The sequence below is a fragment of the Python bivittatus genome, unplaced genomic scaffold (assembly GCF_059951505.1).
Source record: "Python bivittatus isolate LINGU-HERP-01145 unplaced genomic scaffold, Pbiv_v1 ctg000480_np1212, whole genome shotgun sequence".
In the NCBI taxonomy this organism is placed as follows: domain Eukaryota; kingdom Metazoa; phylum Chordata; class Lepidosauria; order Squamata; family Pythonidae; genus Python; species Python bivittatus.
The window spans coordinates 44,139,904-44,157,487 of NW_028277075.1; the positions used below are offsets into that span (position 1 = coordinate 44,139,904).

The 17,584-nt window shown below is 36.5% G+C and overlaps 1 protein-coding gene across 6 annotated transcripts in view; it reads left to right on the forward strand.

Moving 5' to 3' along the window:
• NAV2 (neuron navigator 2) overlaps positions 1 to 17,584 on the forward strand; it is a 307,819-nt gene that overhangs the window by 191,040 nt on the left and 99,195 nt on the right. For all 6 annotated transcript variants that reach the window (XR_015797036.1, XM_088145827.1, XM_088145829.1 and 3 more), the window contains one exon: positions 146 to 268. Coding sequence is in view for 5 of the 6 variants with exons in the window: in XM_088145827.1 (XP_088001953.1) it covers positions 146 to 268 (123 nt within the window). In the remaining variant the exon portion in view is untranslated. The remainder of the gene's footprint in view (positions 1 to 145; positions 269 to 17,584) is intronic.

The following is a 17,584-nucleotide window of genomic DNA, read 5'->3' on the forward strand; positions in this document are numbered from 1 at the left end:
CATAAACCACAGTATTTAGATCTGTATATGTTGTTTTGGTCTATTTGTTTCCTTAACTTTTTACAATTATTATGGTTGGTTGCAACGTCAGCCAGATGTTTAGGCTATTATTATTTTTTATTATTATTTTATTATTATTTTACAGCTACATGACTGATGGTGGATTGGGCCTTTACACTCGAAGATTAAATAGACTTCCTGATGGAATGGCTGCTGTACGGGAAACTTTGCAACGCAACACCTCACTGGGTCTTGGTGATGCAGACAGGTAGGCTGATCTGTTTCTCTTATTTTTTTTCAGTCTGAAATGTATTTCACTGCAGATACAAAACAAAAATGTGTCTTTCAAAAATAGTGTTGCAAGGCATCAGAATTGAACTCCAAATGTTTCTGCTGTTTGGCTGAGATATTTTGATGGGAACTGAACCATGATACAGCAAGTGGAGTCGAACAGAAGTATATTTTATACAATAGCACAACTGAACACTCATGTTCATAATTCACTACTAATAGAACAAAATTCTAAGCAATTAAGATGTAATTGCAACAAAAGTGTTGGATTGGATGACGTGACTAGCAGGAAAAAAATAAGTTATATGTTTGGAAATTTACTCCCCCATGCCAGTGATCAGAGAATTAATATGAACATGTATCAGTGTCTTACCAAATCATGGGTAAAAAGTGTGTCAGTTATTGCATAATGAGTTAATTTACACAGTCCTTTTCCATTTTAAAATACTGTGGCGTTGCCTTTGTAAATTCAAAATTCCTTGAAGTCTATCCAGGTTTTCTGTTGTTTTCATTATAATAGGTTAGTACCTGTCAAAAGTAATTCCAGTTTAGTACTGGCATGGAATAAATACATAATGGTGGATTAAGCCTTAACTGTGACTGACATATTAGTAATACATTCAGCTAGTATAGGAGGGCTTGAATTCATGACATGAGCAGAGTTAATTAAAAATAACAAACATTTTGTTCATCAGGGTGTGCTTACAAATGAAGCTGCTTTCTTGGTCTAGTTTAGCATTGCTCCCTTTGATTAGTAGCAGGCCTCTAGACTCTTAGGACTGAGGTAAAACCTTTGCCTACTGCAGCCCCCATCAATCTGGTGTCCTCCAGTTGTGTTGAACTGCAACCTCTGTAGTTCTCAGTGAGGGGAGACCAGGCTGGAAATTATGGAAATTGTAGTTTGATATATTTGGACAGGGCCAGGTTGTAGAAAGCTGTGGCCTAAGATTTTTGTTTTGTTTTGCATTTTGTTTTGTTTGAGGAAATTGTATGGAATTTGAGACTTGTGTGCAAAACATTTATCAATCTACGGCCTCTCTTATAATAGTCATGTGCTTTGTGGGATACAAAACCTTATTAGCATGTGGTTTTCTTGCATGTTGTAAAAGCATATTTAATCCACCAATACATCTATTCTTGTCTGATGGGCATTTTTTTATACTACCATAGACAAGGTGTTGGGTGAAATGCAAATATTAGCTGTCAGTAGAGAGCTTATTCATGTAGCCAATACATTTACTGAAAGATTTCTGCACAACTTTTGCAGCTGGAATGTAAGCAGACAAGGAGATGTATTATCTACTTTTTGTAAGTCAAATAAGAAGGAGGCAGGGGAGAGACAATACAAACTTGAAGGTTTGATCCATGATGTTGGTTTAGCATCAGAAGTTGCACGTACACTCAGATAAGAAGGTTTATTGTAATTGTGCTGAAGTTGTTTTGGTTGGGGGAGAAAATCCTATTGCTACTAGTTAGTTTCAAGCCAGAAAAACCCTATGCAAACTCTGAAGTTTAAAATTGTGTTGAGGGGAAAAAATACCCTTTTGAATTCTAAACTTCTGTTCAGTTTCTTGTACAATTTTAGGCCTTATTTAAATATATTTCTCATGGAACATAGCAGAAACCAGAGTAGCATAAGAAGCATTCATATGGTATACATAAATCAATTGAGCAATACATGCACATATTGCAGATTTAACTTGGATTGCAATGGAGGGATATGTAGATTACCTAGTTTAGCACTTCTATTGCTCAAATGATTATGGTGATAAATGCACTCAGCAGAGTTTACTTAAATCATTCTGTGTTCAGTCTGCTGCCTTCTGTGTTGCTGGAAATTTGAAGTCCAAAACATATGGAAGTCACCAGGCTGAGAAAAGCAGATAGTCCTCAAATTACAATGACACTTGGGACTGGAATTTATATTGCTAAGTGATGCAGTTGTAAAGTGAGTGGCCAGCATGGCATGAGCGCAGAGGGGCTGAGAAGGGTGTGCAGGTGGGGAGGACTTACCCCAGCGACTTGCAACCTTCCCTGCCAGCTTCCCCATTAACTTTCTGGGGAAGCTGGCAGGGAAGGTTGCAAATGGCAATCATATGATCGTGGGGTGCTTGGCAACCAGTCGTAAGTGTGAATGGGTTGCCAAGTGCCCAGATCGTGTTCATGTGGCCACGGGGTGCTGAGACAGCTGTAACTCCAAGGACCGGTTGTAAGTCTCCTTTTTCAGCATTGTTATAACTTTAAATGGTTGCTGAATGAATGGTCATAAGTTAAAAACTACTTGTATAGGGTAAGATAGGTAAACATTAGTGCACAAGAAGGCCATAGCTTGTATAAAGCCTCATGATGTTTTGATAGAAGAGGAGAGATTTTTTTAGTCTTTTAATTCCACTATGATACATTAAATCAGAATTCCAATAAGCATAACGGAAAAAGTACAAGTATTTTTTAGTTAAATGCAGTGACGTTCAGCTGAACGTGGCTGATTTCAAAAAGCTAAGCAGGAACAGACCTGATTAATAGCTGACTGCAAGACAGCCAAAGCTGTAGGCCAGACTGGGAAGTCCTAAGCCATCCTGGAAGAAAGAAATGGCAAACTACTTCTGAATTATTGCCAAGAAAACAACACAGACATGTCTGTGACATCACTGGGATTGACTCAAAGGAGACTTTGTTTTAAGTTGGAAGAGAGTCCACATGGCTTACACATATGACAATACACATCCAGAGTGTGAAAACATACCTCCCTAATTCTAGAACATTGCATAAGACTCCGAGTATGAAACTAAATTCCGATCCCAAACCACTTCAAGAAAGAAGCTGCTTTCTGTTCTAGGTTGTGGACCAGCTGCTTTGGCAGCTTAAGAAACCCCAGTGGCTCTGAATCTACTGAAGGTTTTAATAGAGGCTAAACCAACTGTCCAGTAAAAGACAAAAATAAATTTGTATAATTTACAAGAAATTTGGAATAGACAATTTTAAGTATCCCATATTACTAAATCAATGGTCTCAGGTATTGAGAGATATTAAGTATCTTTCTTATGATTTAAAAACTAGATTAATTAGTGAAAAGATCTTTTGGAGTTTATTGGGTTTATCTGAGTTTATTAAAAGCAATTTGAGGTGTCCAGAGGGATGTCTTCAGGAAGGATTAAAAAATCTCAAGATGGCAGACACAATTGTGTGATTAAAAACCTGCCCCCTTTTATAGTGTGAATAAGGCATTTAAAAGCGGGGGTGGGGGCTGGCTTCAGTCACATATTGACCTACCGATTTGACTTTTTTGACGCCCCTTTTGCAGACACCTCTATAGCCTTCCTATATTGGAGATGCAATACATTTCAAGATTCATTAGTGCACAAACTTTGATCATATGCTTTTGGTGTACTAGCTGCCCTGCTGTTCTTTGGGATCGCTCCCTGGGCTGCTTGATCTGGTTGCCAAGTTGGTGGTGGAGACCCCCGCATGTTGGTATTGATGGACTTCATCCTCCATGTGGGAGGTGTCAGATCTGGTAGAGCCCAGGAATTCATGGCCTCCCTAGAAACCTTGTGCTGAGGGAATCTCAGGTCCAACACTTATACACAGTTACATGTCTCTACCATGTCTTTACCTCACAGCAGCTGTTATATGATCTGGATGTGGGGGGAATTACCATCTTCCCTTTGTTATGGTCAGATCACTTCCTGGTCCACATGTGACTGACTGCCACTCATTCCCTCCATAGGGCCAGACCCCCATTCAGATGGTCTGCTTCAATTGGTTTCTGGTGGGTGCTTGGGGATTTCCCTGACAATCTGGCAAAAGAGGCAGTTGAGGGTGTGGTTCACCATTGACAAGGGGCAATGTCTTAGGCCCTTGATGAAAGGCCTGTTGCCAGTCCTGAGGGGCTCCTTGATTTTTGGAGAACCTCCGGAAAATGAATAGCAAAAGCAATTCCTGGAGTACAGGTGGGAATGATGAATACTGAATCTGAGTGAGCATGGTTATGTGTCCAGGTTTGGGCCTAATCCATGGTGACAAGAGAAGCAAAGCATTTTTCTTCTCCTTCCTTATTGCAATGGCAGGTTAACATGCAGCAGCCATTCCTCGGGTGGCTAATTCCCTTTTGGTTAAGAGCCATCATGACTAGTTAGCACAATATTTTGTTGGTAAAGTAGCTCAAATTCAAGTCTGGACTCCACTTAGGCAAGCCTCCAACTTTCACTCAAGATGGTTGAGATGTTAATTTGGGGCCAATTATAGAGCACCCTAGAGGAAGTAGATTATCTGCAGCTTTATAGGGGGGTTCAAGCCCAGGCATGGGACAGAGACAGCATCGGTCACTCTAGTGAATAACCTTTATTGAGGCTTAGATGGGACTAGTGCACATGTCTTGATCCTTTTGGACTTCTCAGTTGCCTTCAATACAATCAACTGTGGTTTCCTTCTGCACCTTCTGCAGGGATTGGGGATTGGAGGCACTGTTTTGCAATGGTTCCATTCCTTCCATAGCAGCTGGTTCCAGTGGCAGCAGAAGAGAAATTGCTTCCTTGTGGGATATCGTAAGGATGGGTTGATGGGGTTCCGTGAGAGGGGAAAAAATGTTCACTCAAATGGAGCCAATTTTCTACCACTAGAGCTTTGTCTTCTGATCAAGGGCTCTGTGATTTTTTTTTAACTATCAGGTTCCACAGCATTAAAATTTTGAAAACACCTTTTCTAGGTTGTCCACTCTACTCAACATCTCAATACATATTGTGCATTTGCACAAAATATTTTGCATTTGAAAAGTAATTTATAAAGAATTGTCAAAGAACTATAAACGAGTCTAGGCTACTTTTGCTTTATTCCAGGGGCAAAGGAAAAAAAACTTTCATTTTTATGTTGGGAGATGCTTATCTTTTAATAAATAAAATGGCATTTAATGGTGTAATAAAAACTATCCCTTGCTCCAACTCTCATTTTATTTCCCCACCCATTTAATGATCTTATAATAATACTGAATTATTATTCAGTGGTATTTTGGCTACATTTTTAAACTTCTATAACAGCAGGCCATATATTGTTATCAGGGCTGGCATTATGTGCCAGAATTTCTGGGCATCTGTAAAGTCACCCACCAATCAATGGGCCTCACTCTCTACTTATTGCCCTTCTGCAATCAAATAAGAAATGAGGAAACTGAATATTGAAATAACTTGTCTTATTCTAGGTGAATTAGGTGCAGAATGCACTGAACAGGTGAAGAAGAAAATAATAACTATGATAAAGTGAAAGGGCAGTCAGAAAGGGGAAATATGTCCAGGGACTTCCAAGAAAAAAAATACTTGCACTTCCAATCAACTTGGTAAGATTTCACTTCCAGCCCTGCAAACTATCAATTAGTCAACTTAATTTTCCACATGAATGAGGTCAGAGCAATGTTCCTGATCAAGATAAAGCATTAAGAGAGAAGGTGCTTGAAATTATGGCAAAATGTTTTTGAGAAAGAATAGACATCCTTATCTTCTCTAGAGGCATATTTAAGATATTTGGAAAACCTAAGGCCCACCATAGGTGGGCAATGTCGATGTATCAGCTCCTTCCCCATCATTTTGCGTAGGTGTGTGTTTTAATGTCCTGGGTTTGGGAGGTGGGATTTTGGACTTTTTAGTGTTAACAATGCTTAAATGTATTTCAGAGCTTCCTGTACAGTTTTTGATTTCCCACCACAAAAAGTCAGGGAACTCTGTTACCAATTTTAAGTAATTGTAGTCAGAGTATTCCAGGTGTGACAAATATGTCCTCGAGCTTCCTTCCCTTGATCAAGATGTTTTGGCACAGGACTCCTACAGAGCTTTTTGGGTTTTGGGGAGTTATAGTTCAAAGAGCTAAATGGCAACAGGTTGCCTCACCTTTTTCAAAAGATTATATTTCATCCACTTTTAAACCTTTATAAATCTACATGCCCCAAGATAGACACAATCCAAGACTTACATTGCCCAGTAACAAAGAAAATATTTTTGGCTAAGATATTTGCAATGAAGTTTCTGCAGTGTTTCCAACTGCTTAGCTTGCATGTCCAAGCTACAACTTAGCTTGTAAGTTGCAGACAGAATGAAGATTTCTCGCTATTAATCATATTAGCCTCCAACATAGCCCCTATAAGATGCATTTCTCCCTACAGCAGAGCAGGAGCTCTGAAAGTAGAAAATCAGTTCAATGCCTGATTGTTAGGTTAATGGGGATCATCACAAAAACAGCTGAGCTCCGTAGTTCATTTGTCTTTTAGTGTGTGCAAGCATGCATGCCATTCACAGTGGTTAGTATCTGAACCCCCTTTTAAACTTAACTTTATTGTTTATAGTTGAGAGGATGCCAAGTAGCCAAAAATAGTTTGAACTTTTTTTTTTTTTAATTACCACATGGGTATAACCATGCAGTTGGAAAACTGTTTCATGGTTTGGAGTTCTAGGAGGCCTGCATCCCTCCATGAGAGAAAATGATTATCTAAATGAGACAGGGCATGGCCTACAAAAGATCCTGCATTAGAAAAGTGCCAATGAAAACCACTTAGCAACAGATGATTAACATTTATAAGAGAGCAGGGTGAGGTGAAGCAGACAGATGATCCACAAACAAGATGCAGACAAAGGAATGGAATGTATAGCATTTGGACTAGTTGATCGTCCCAGCATTGTTAGCTTGTACAGTAGAGTTTTCATTTTCTGTAAAATCAAAGCTATCAAGACCTTAGAAATCATGGCAATTACAGGTCTGATTTAAGACAGGAAGTGTTTATTATCCTAACTGATAGGTTAAGTTGTCCATATCTTTATAGCTTAGAGGATGTAGCAAATAACTTTAGTAGTATGTCTTTATTTTAAAATATATGCGATATGTGTAGGGCTCATTTAAACAACTCTTATTCATGTCACCATGTTATCGTGTAGACTTGTGAAACTAATTCTTGCGGCTCAAAATGTTATGATACATTTTCTTTTAATTTTACATCTAAAGAAATGATCAAATACTTCTGATAAGTTTTACAAAAGCAACCAGTTTATGGAACTAATAAAGACTAGAAGGTATCTTTATGTAAACAGATATGTCTTCTGCATAAACATCTGGTTAATAAGTAACGATTAGAAGGCTATGTGATGCGTTGAATTCAATTCAGAAGAGGTGTCTTGGGACATGCTGTGAATGTGGCACCTGTATACAACTTATTAAAGAAGCCACATCTTTTTCCAGGATTAAACAGCTGGGTTTGTGTTTCCATATGTTCCAAAATAGCTCTTCTAAATTGAATCAGAAATATTGCATAGCCCTTGTTTTAGTTCTTACTTCATGATCCCTAATGTTGAATTGGAAAAGACTAAGAAATGTAAAACCTTGGGATAAGGTTCCCTGATATTACTTTAGAATGTTGTCTTGACTGTTATTGGATTTTTGCTTTGTTCTTTTCTGATCTGCTGTAGGTTGTTTTTATCATTACTATGTTTACAGTCTTATTATGTAACCTGTCAAGATTTGTGATTGGGACAACATATATGTTTATTAAATATATACTGTACATGCACACAAATTTTGTCAAATTAAAAAAACAAGTTCTGCTCTAGATGTTTTGGACTGCATACATTCCTTCAGCATTGGTCAGGTTGGTTGGAGCAGATGGGAACTGAAGTCCAAACTTTTAATGAACACTAGCTTGCCTGTCTCCGGGATGAGTTTCAGGCTAAGAATCAGAAGAATTAGATTCAAATCTACTGTGCAGCTCTTGCTGTATAACTATATAAATTTCTCTCAATTTATACACATTTGTTATGCAGATAAAATGAGAGCAGGGGAGACCATCTACATTCTTCTGATTAGAAAAAGAACAGTATCTAAATGTAACACACAAAATAATGTTTAATCTTGAGGGATCATTTGAGGTGCAAGGTATATTTTGCTTTTTGTAAATTAGCAGAATCTAGATCTAATCAGTATCTGGATGAATTACTTACAAGGATAGCTTGTATGCAGCCTTGAGATCTATGATGAAAGAAAGATGGATACAAATGCACCGAATGCATAAAATATATATAACCGAGATTTAGTCAGAATAAAGAGCATTACCACATAAACATCATTTAAATATAATCATTTAAAGTGTGCTTAGGTCCATGAATTCAACAAGACTATACTGTAACCCTAAATTATTTCTGCTTTTCTGATGGAGGAAGAAAGCCAGATGGCTAAAACCAAATAGCTCTAAAACTAGGTAGCTTCTGAAGTGCTAGAATACTTCTTGTCTTTTCACTCTTGCAAATTAACATGGCCACTCTTCTGGCATTTGTCTCCAAGTATTTGTTGACACCCTGGTCCTTGGGAAAGTACATGTATCCAAAATTAGCTACTCAAACTGTACTATATGAATATTTAGAGTTCCTGTAATAGAAAAATCAAAGGGCCACTTAAATGTTCAACCCAGTAAATCCCACTCCTCTGCTAGCTGCCTGGTTCGGTTTTTATCAGCAAGCTCAAAAAGCAACCCCACTCCCAAAGAAAGACATAGGTCTTTCTTCAGGCCCTGGAGATAATCCTTCTCTGCCTTTGCAAGATAACATTTACCTTGAAAATCAGATGCCAAAAGAACAATAATAATAATAAAAAACCCTTTTCTGTTCCTGAAAATTACTGCACTAGAAATACAGTAATAGAAGATACTGTTAATTTTATGAATGGGATTTTTGTGTGTTTTGACTGTACCAACCCATTCTTTGTTCTATGTTGACTGGAATTCCTGGCATGGGCAAGATAAATTCCAACCTATCTCTCAGCATTGGGACTGCAAAAGGGGTCAGGGATCATCCCATAATTGCATGGCAGCTTCTGGTGTCTCTCAGCCCCACAGGGATGTTGTTGTGGGGAAATTCTAGAAGAGGGAGTACTGTGTGTGTGACTTTTGCAGCTTGAGATAAGGTGGGATAGAAAATGAGCAAACAAAGGTTTCTGTGCTTTCTCCCTCAAGGCCCAAGGATAGTTTACATTTTCCAAAAATTCAAGTTAGTTAAAATATATTGACCTTCCCAACAGGGTAAGGATACAGCTCTTTGAAATCTTGTGAAGCTTACTTTTGGGCTAAAGAAAAGTTTCTTTCCTTCCTGTGGTTACCCTTTTCTTTATCTCCTGATGGAAGCAGGGAAAAAAGTTATTAATCCTTCAGGTTGACCAATATGAACATACCTGTGTAGTTAGTTAATTTGGCATGATGCAGAAATGCTTTGCCATTGCCTTTTTCTGAGTTGCTTTTTGACTTCCCAATCTAGCTCTCATAGATTTGCCAGAGCCAGGGAAAGAGAATGGTGGTTTGCAAATTATTACAAATGTGGAACACCTGCACATTTCCTCCTTATTGGGAAAACAGCCATTTCTGCTCTGTATGTAGTTAGCCAGAGGATCAAGGAATCCTTGCCTGTAAGAGATAAATGGGGTGCTAAAGTAAACATATCCACTTGCCAAGATTTCTACAACCTAGCCCCCCTTTTTCACTTTGAGTTTATGGAATGATGAAAACCTAGCTCTTTTGGTTGTGAGCAGCTGCTTAACATTAGCCCATGGGCCTGAGCTTCCCAGATTATTTTTATCCAAGTATTAACTGTGACCAATCCTGCAGCTAGGTCTTGCCTACCACATACTGAGGGAGAAAAATATAAAGCAGTTTTGTTTAATTTTGCTTCCTTGGACCACATGACATGTGTCGCAATTAATGGGATGCAAGGATGAATTTTAAAGATGCAAATGTATCCTTCGGTGGGAGTTAAGGCCTTTTTTATTAGAATTGCTGTGCAATATTAAAGGGAGTGAATATGAACAGCACTAGCCTACAAATTCTCATTCCGTGGACTTCCATTTGTGTGACAACTTTTCATATTGAGAATATGCATCAATGAATCCTGAAATGGGACAAGGGTGGTTGCTTAGTCCTAGGGTTTCATGACAGAAACTTCCAGGAAAGCATGTGTGATATTTGGTTGAATGAAAGGAGGCCACTTCTCTTGTGACTGATATATTTGCAATGACTACTGAGATCTACTGACATTCTGGTAATGATCACACTGCTGTCGGCTAGACTGATATCAGCATATGAATAGTCAATGAATAGTTTGATAGGTGACAAGTGAGCAAGCCATTCTGGCACTTGAGTAAGGTTTTAAACTGAATGTTATTTCAGTCAGTACTTAGAATATCCTGGGGATCAGGTGTGGTATTCAGTTTAAAGAATTTTACTCTATTCTGTAACTTGTACACTTTGGGGTTGTTTTATTTTCCTAAGCTATGTACAGTTCAATTGCAGCATCTCTAATGATATAATCTTATAAATTATTTTCTGTTTGAATTAACTAGTTAATTGGAATAGTTTGGATGGAAGGAATGGGAAAGGTTTCACTGCATGCCATCCTTTCCTTCCCCTTTCTTCAGTGCACTTACATTAGTTTTATACCTAAACTGTTAATAATTTTCATACAAGAAGAATTTTTACTAAAGTTAGTAATTAATCCTAAACATTAATCAATAACTAATGGATTTAATTTGTATTAATGATACTTATCCCTTGTTCTTAGGTTTTTTAGATTTTAACAGTAAATAAAACAAAATGTTTGCATTTCAGACTAAAATGTGAATATGAACTGTGTGTGTATGAAAATTAACCAATCCAAGAACATGACAAAACAAGTAAGGATATTGTCTTGAATCCTTTAAAATTAAATTGGCATTATTTTTAAAATGGCAAAGAAATTAACAATTCTGGTTTTCCAATCTTTAAAATTTAAGCATATCGCTTCTAAAGATGTTCCTACAGATTTCAGTGAGATTTATTCTGTGTAAGCAAAGTTACATATAAGTAACTCTCAATAGTATGGGTCCATTACACAGTTGTCAAGATACTTAGGGTTGAAATCACAAAATTATCCTTTCTGTTTGACTATGTATTAAGACTTTTAGTAGTTTATTATTTATTTTACAAAATCTGTCCCCACCCCAACAGAGAAGATACTGGACACTGCACAACAAGGATACTTAATCTAATGTCAGCAGAAACAAAATAGTATTCATTTAAATTCAGTCATTATTATTTTAATAACTATTCTATCAGACTTCCTCTGATGGCCTTAGCCAGTATATGGAATTATTTGTTAATAGGACTAAAATGCTGAAAAATATTGCTCAAAATCTGTGCACTAAAAACTTGATACATTTTTGTATGGAGGTTGTGCAGACATTTTGCAAATATAAAATACGTTATCTACAGTAGCAAGTGCTTTTTTTGTATTCTCAGAATTAGTGTCTATGATATTTCCTAAATTTCAGAATGGAGAGGTATTGTAGCAATGAAGTGACACTACAGAATGCTAATTAGGCTCTCTTGCCTGAGAACCTTAAATAACAAAGCTTGAGCTTAACAGAACAATCCTATATGTATTTATTAACAGAAAGGCTTCATTCGTTCAAATATAATAACAGCGCTTAGCATGCATCTTTTTTACAAACAAAGGGCTCCTTTTTTTGAAGGTCCTCGCATCTAGTAGTCTTCCACCAACAGAAGACCAGAATAGAAGAACAATTTTGCAAGATCCTCCTCCGTGGAAAATTTTCCTTCTGCTCAGAAGTTGTCAAAATCAAACACAAAGTATGTTTTACAAATAGAAGCAGAGATAGGAGCATCTTTATTTGATTATGTATTACCCACCAGGAATTTAAAAATGTATTGATTTTTTTCAAAATCAAGCTGCAAAATGGGAAAGTTTAGATCTGGAAGTTGTAAAGTAAAGTTGTCATTTCAAATGGAAGGTGGCATATGTAATGAAGATTACTATTAAAAAGTAGAAAATTATCAAGCCTAGAACCTACTTCTCATTAGGATAGCCATCCTCCTATAAAGGTCAGTTTAAATTGTATCTTCCTGTTTACATCTGAAGTGGTATAGTCCACTCCATCAGCTCAAAGTTTTACCATTTCATTCTTTACAAATGTTCTAATTTTCCCAGTTCCAGGACAGTTGTTATTTTCTGGTTTCTGTCTATGATAAGATAGTGGCTCTGTTTTGCCTTGTGGGCAAAATAAAGCTATTTAATCAGTGGATTTAAGGGTGCACAAGATTGAAGCAGGCATGATGTCTTATTCCAGGAAGAAGGATATCTCCTTCTTGTTTTCTGAGTGTACATTGCTGTACATACTTATTGCCAGGATATAAGCATTTTAATTTCATTAGAATCTTGTTTTGTTGTTTTAAAAAATAGTTCTGATCTGCTTATAAGTACACCCTGATTCTGAAGCCACAACCCTCAACAATGGGTAAGGGACCCAGAAGTTGTTACAAGTATGAGAGTAAAATTCCTATTTTTAAATTTTAAATAGCCTGGCATGCTACTACAGTATATGAATAGACTAAGCCTTAAAAAGGAGTTTTAAAAAGGAAAGGAAAGAAATGAAGCTTTTCCCCCTGTCCTTGAATGCAGATTTTAGATGCAGATAATGTATACATGACGTATAAATCTTCCCAAATGTTAAGTGCATCAATGAGTGGAAGGCCCACTTGAACTTTTGCTAAATTGAGCCCTGCCTATCTAAGTGTCATACAAGGTCCTTCTTAACTGTCTTCTTCCACTAATCCAATAGAGGGACCAGTGTGGAAGAAAACAACAGTTTCTGGAAATGGCAGACTTTGAAGCAGAGCACAGAAGGTAGGAGCCATGCTTGGACGGTCTTGAGCCTGATCTAGAGGAGAGGCACCTCATTATAATAATCCCAACAAGAAGTATTGTATTGTATTGATTTGCAAGAAGTGATATTAGCATAGATTCTCAGGCTACCTATTATTACTGACTAATGTGATGTTCACTTGAGTCGATAATTAACATACTGTATTAGTAATATCTCCTTCACTTTAAGAAGAAAGTCATTTGCTTTAACATTGTGGTTGAAGTAGAATTCTTCACATTCATGAAGGATCATTACAGAGAAAAAGCGCTGCCAGCTTGCCTCCCTGTTGTATCAGTTTCATTAAAGTTTCTCTCGAAACACTAAAGGAAAATGCAGTTTGGGATGAGCACTTACCTGTTCTACCTCTTAAACCTTCTGAGCTTTAATAAAAACTCAGAATTGTCAATTGCTGAAACAGGACTGAATCCATTTAAAACCCCAAAAAGTTTCAGGAGAAATGTACTGCACTGATATGCACAGCGGCCATATTATTGTGAATTTATTTTCTTGCAAGTGGCTTTTGGATTACCTGGCCTCTTTTAAGATTTATCAGATTGCATTTCCCAAATACCATATTGCTTCCATTGGTTAAAATGATGGCACTTGTTAAAAGCCTGAGTGAACAATTTAACAAGGAGTAAGAGGGAGAGTAGCTTGGGGTGGACATTTATCTCCCAGCAATCCAAAGTAAACATTTAACTCCATTCCTAAGGTAAATAATTGATACGTTCACTTTATTTTGCAGGTCAGGTGACATTGAATCAGGTTAACAAGTTAAATCCTCCAGGCACTAGCTGGTCAAGGAATCATGTAAAAACACAACAGAATAAATAAGCAGCGTTGTTATATACACAAGATTTAGATATAAAATAGGCCAGTGCAGATCTCTCACATTACTAAGAAAATAATTTTGTGGTGCGTGAGTAGCTTTTGTTATTATAGGGTGTCTATTTATAAACATTCAGTTGTTAAATTCTTTCTTCCTGTACTGAACCAGAGTGATTAGTCTGACTGCTGTGACAATGATATTCCTTTTTCTTTCCAACTGCTAAAGAACAATGAAGTAAGGTTTATTTTTAATACAGCTGTGGATTTGCACTGTCATTTAATTCTGGGAAATAAACTGATACCTGTAAAAAGTTGTCTTGCATTACAAAAGTTACAAAAAACATGTTTGCTGGGCTATACTTTGCTAAGCCAATAATAAATTGTGTTGAAACTAGGGGATATCTTCCAGTGTTTTAATACTGAAAGAAATCTTTATTCCTTATCTGTAGAATACCTGGGAAGAAGCTCACTAACAATCTTCCCAATCAGTTCTACCTTATTAATTTTGCAGTAGTGGGCCTTTTTACAGCGATATTATATCTAAATTTCTTTTCAGATGTGGAAGCATAAATTGCATGACAACTAGCATTTTTAAACCAGTGGAGATGTCCAGCTGGAACCTTGCATGTTGCGCTCTCTCTGGAGTTCTGAAATATTGAAAATTTCGAAAACTAGCTATTTTTATCTTATTTATGACATTTACTTTTTGCAGAATTTTTGCAGAATTTACCATTAGGTGTTTTCTTCTAATTATATATATGGCAATTGTGCCAGTTTGGGCTTCAAACAAGGTATGTGAATGCCTGATAAGAGGGTTCTTCTTAGTGCAAAGGAATAAATGAAGAAGTTATTGACCATGAAATGAAAATTCGAGGCATTTGATTCTATCATTTTTGTAGGCTGTGGTATATTTCCAGTAGCACTCCATGAAGTTGATATTCTTATAAGGCTGTTAATATTCTCTAATAGCAGAGACTATTGACTGGGATTCTCTGTGACAATTCATACATGTCAAAATGGCACTGATACTGTAAGTGCTAGTATGTTTCATGTAAGATGTTATATTAAAGCAGCCCTTTCAATTCTTGTGGTATATGTAGGGAATTTGGGAGTCTTTCATTAAGAACTTGAACCACCGGAAGGTTAGGGACAGATATAACATTATATAAGTTGCTAAAACTCTAGGAAAGACACCGAGACAAAATGAAAAGGCTGTTGTTTCAAACTAATTACCTTGCAAAAGAATTTGAGTGAGAACAGTATCATTGAGAAGGAAATATCATGTACAGACATGACAGAATTTTGCTAACAGGGAGGAAATGAAGCTATCCAAAATCTTGAATTATACATTTTTCATCTTGCTTCAAATCGAAAAGTAGAAGTAGTGATATAACTTTTTAAAGAAGAAAAATGTGCAAACTCCTAATTTTTCTGCATGATCAAAAGTTGTTTTAGATTCACATGAAAGTGGCTTCACTGTACATTGGGAAAAAGATGGTACCTGGATGTAGTAAGGCTTGCTCAATCCTCATTTTCATGGGTTGAAAAAAATGTATGGATCGCTGCAGGTTCAAATTTTATAGTCCCACATTGCCAAATGAAAGAACCAAAAGTAGGTATGTATCTTCCTACATGTATAAAAAAACTGGGTTCCAGTGAAGAATGCCTGTCATATGAATATATACCTCTATTGTGTACACATCTGTACATCTTTAATGCCCACTGGATACATGGGGATCATGTTCATTTTGTGGGGTAGGAGGTGTATGTCTCTGTCACAAATACTTTCAGCATTCTTTTTATTATATGGAAAACCTTTAGAATTCCATCGTGTCCAAGGACAACTTTAAGTTAGCAAAAGCTGATGGAGTCTAATATCTGTTAAAAAATTAAAAAGGCATAGTATGATATGTGAGAATCCTGCAGATTTTTTAAAATGTCAAATAAATATTGAAACTATTTTTTATCTGTGGAGCACATGGCTGAGTGGTTGCGATTAGACATAATAAAAAAAAAGTTCATTTCCAAAAGAAAGCTCTGTGTATGAGTCCCTATGAATTTTCTTTGACCTGCTTCATTTTGTTAAATAATGATAGTTTTATGAATACTTTAGTTCTATTGTAGACCATTTCACTGGAATCCAAACTCTATCCCAAATGCAGGCAGTCACAATGGTCTATGACTGTTCAGGTTTAGATGGCTGCTTTCTTAGATAATCTATATGTTCAATAATGTAATATAACATATATGTTAATTATATGTCCCACCTACTTTTTCATTGGTGAAACAAAAGGCAAAAGCAGAGAATTATGTTGCTTGGCTAACCTTTTCTGTAATTCAATATTAACACCTACAGAAGGCAAGGGATTGTTGCTGTGTAAGGCGTGAGAATAATATTTGATTTAGGGCTACTATATCTGGCAGCAAAGATCTGCATCGTGCCATCATGCTATGTTGGTGTCTAGAGGTCTTCCAGATTTTGCAGCCTAGATATGACAGTCCTAAGTTAATTGGAAGATTAGCATTTTTCTCCCTATACAAGATAATTAATTTGGAAATCCATCATTAATAATGTGCATAACATAAACTTATTAAACAGTTTAAAATGTAAGCTAATTACATCTTAGGTATCAATTCCATTTTAAGTGGAAGAATTAGAATATTAGATGGAATTTTGAAAAAAAAGGAACATAAAACTTTATAGTGTACTATACATTTAGTTTTTTTATACAATAGGAAGATTTTTTAACCCATTGTCTGACATTTTATAGGTCTGCCTAATTTTTCAATCCTGAAGTGGGAATAGTATAAACAAATAATGTTACAAATGCCATTTCAAGTTTGAGTGCTTGGCTGGATGAATAAATCTTTACATTTTGTCCTGATTTTTAAAAGAACAAATTTCCTTATATTGTTATCCACATCAAAAGGAATACAATTAAAACCACCATAAATTTTGAACAAATCATGGAGCCCAATTCCTTGTTTTCTCATCTTCATCTCATAAGAAATTGCTTTAGTTTCAGGCTCTTGGGAGAAGCAATTCTATTTCAAAGTGAAGAAAGAGAAATATATCATTCTATGATACACCACTTAATTAGCTTCACTTTTCTTCTGAAGCTCTGAGTAATAAACTATGGTCTTTTCATGCTTGGGAACCCTTGCCTGGAAGTATGGCTGTCCTCACTATGTTGTGTTTACTGTGGCCTCTGGACTTAAATCTTTTTTCCTGGGTAATTTTTCTTCTCCTTCAGGATACATTTCCATTCATGCAATCAAAGGAAGGACATTATAGTATCATTACTATTGTGATTCTTCCAACTTTTGTTTTGTCAGCAGGATATAAATATATCAGATATTGTTTTTGGATGATTGATTTTCAGATCCCTCATTTTTTAAAAAAGCTGCCTTGCCATTCTCATTTGTGTGTTGACTCAGTCTATTACTTACTTAATTTATGTTGTGCTTTGGTATAGGTATCTAAGAAAAGGAAATACAAATTTAAAACACAAATATTAAAACTATTACTATTTAAAGGCTTGAGTAAAGAACTGTTGTTGTTGTTGTTCAGTTGTTAAGTCGTGTCTGACCCTTCGTGACCCCGTGAACCATATCGCGCCAGGCCTTCCTGTCCTTCACTGCCTCCCTGAGTTTGCTCAGTTTCATGTTCATTGCTTCAGTGATGCTATCTAACCATCTCATCCTCTGCCGTTCTCTTCTCCTTTTGCCTTCAATCTTTCCCAGTATCAGGGTC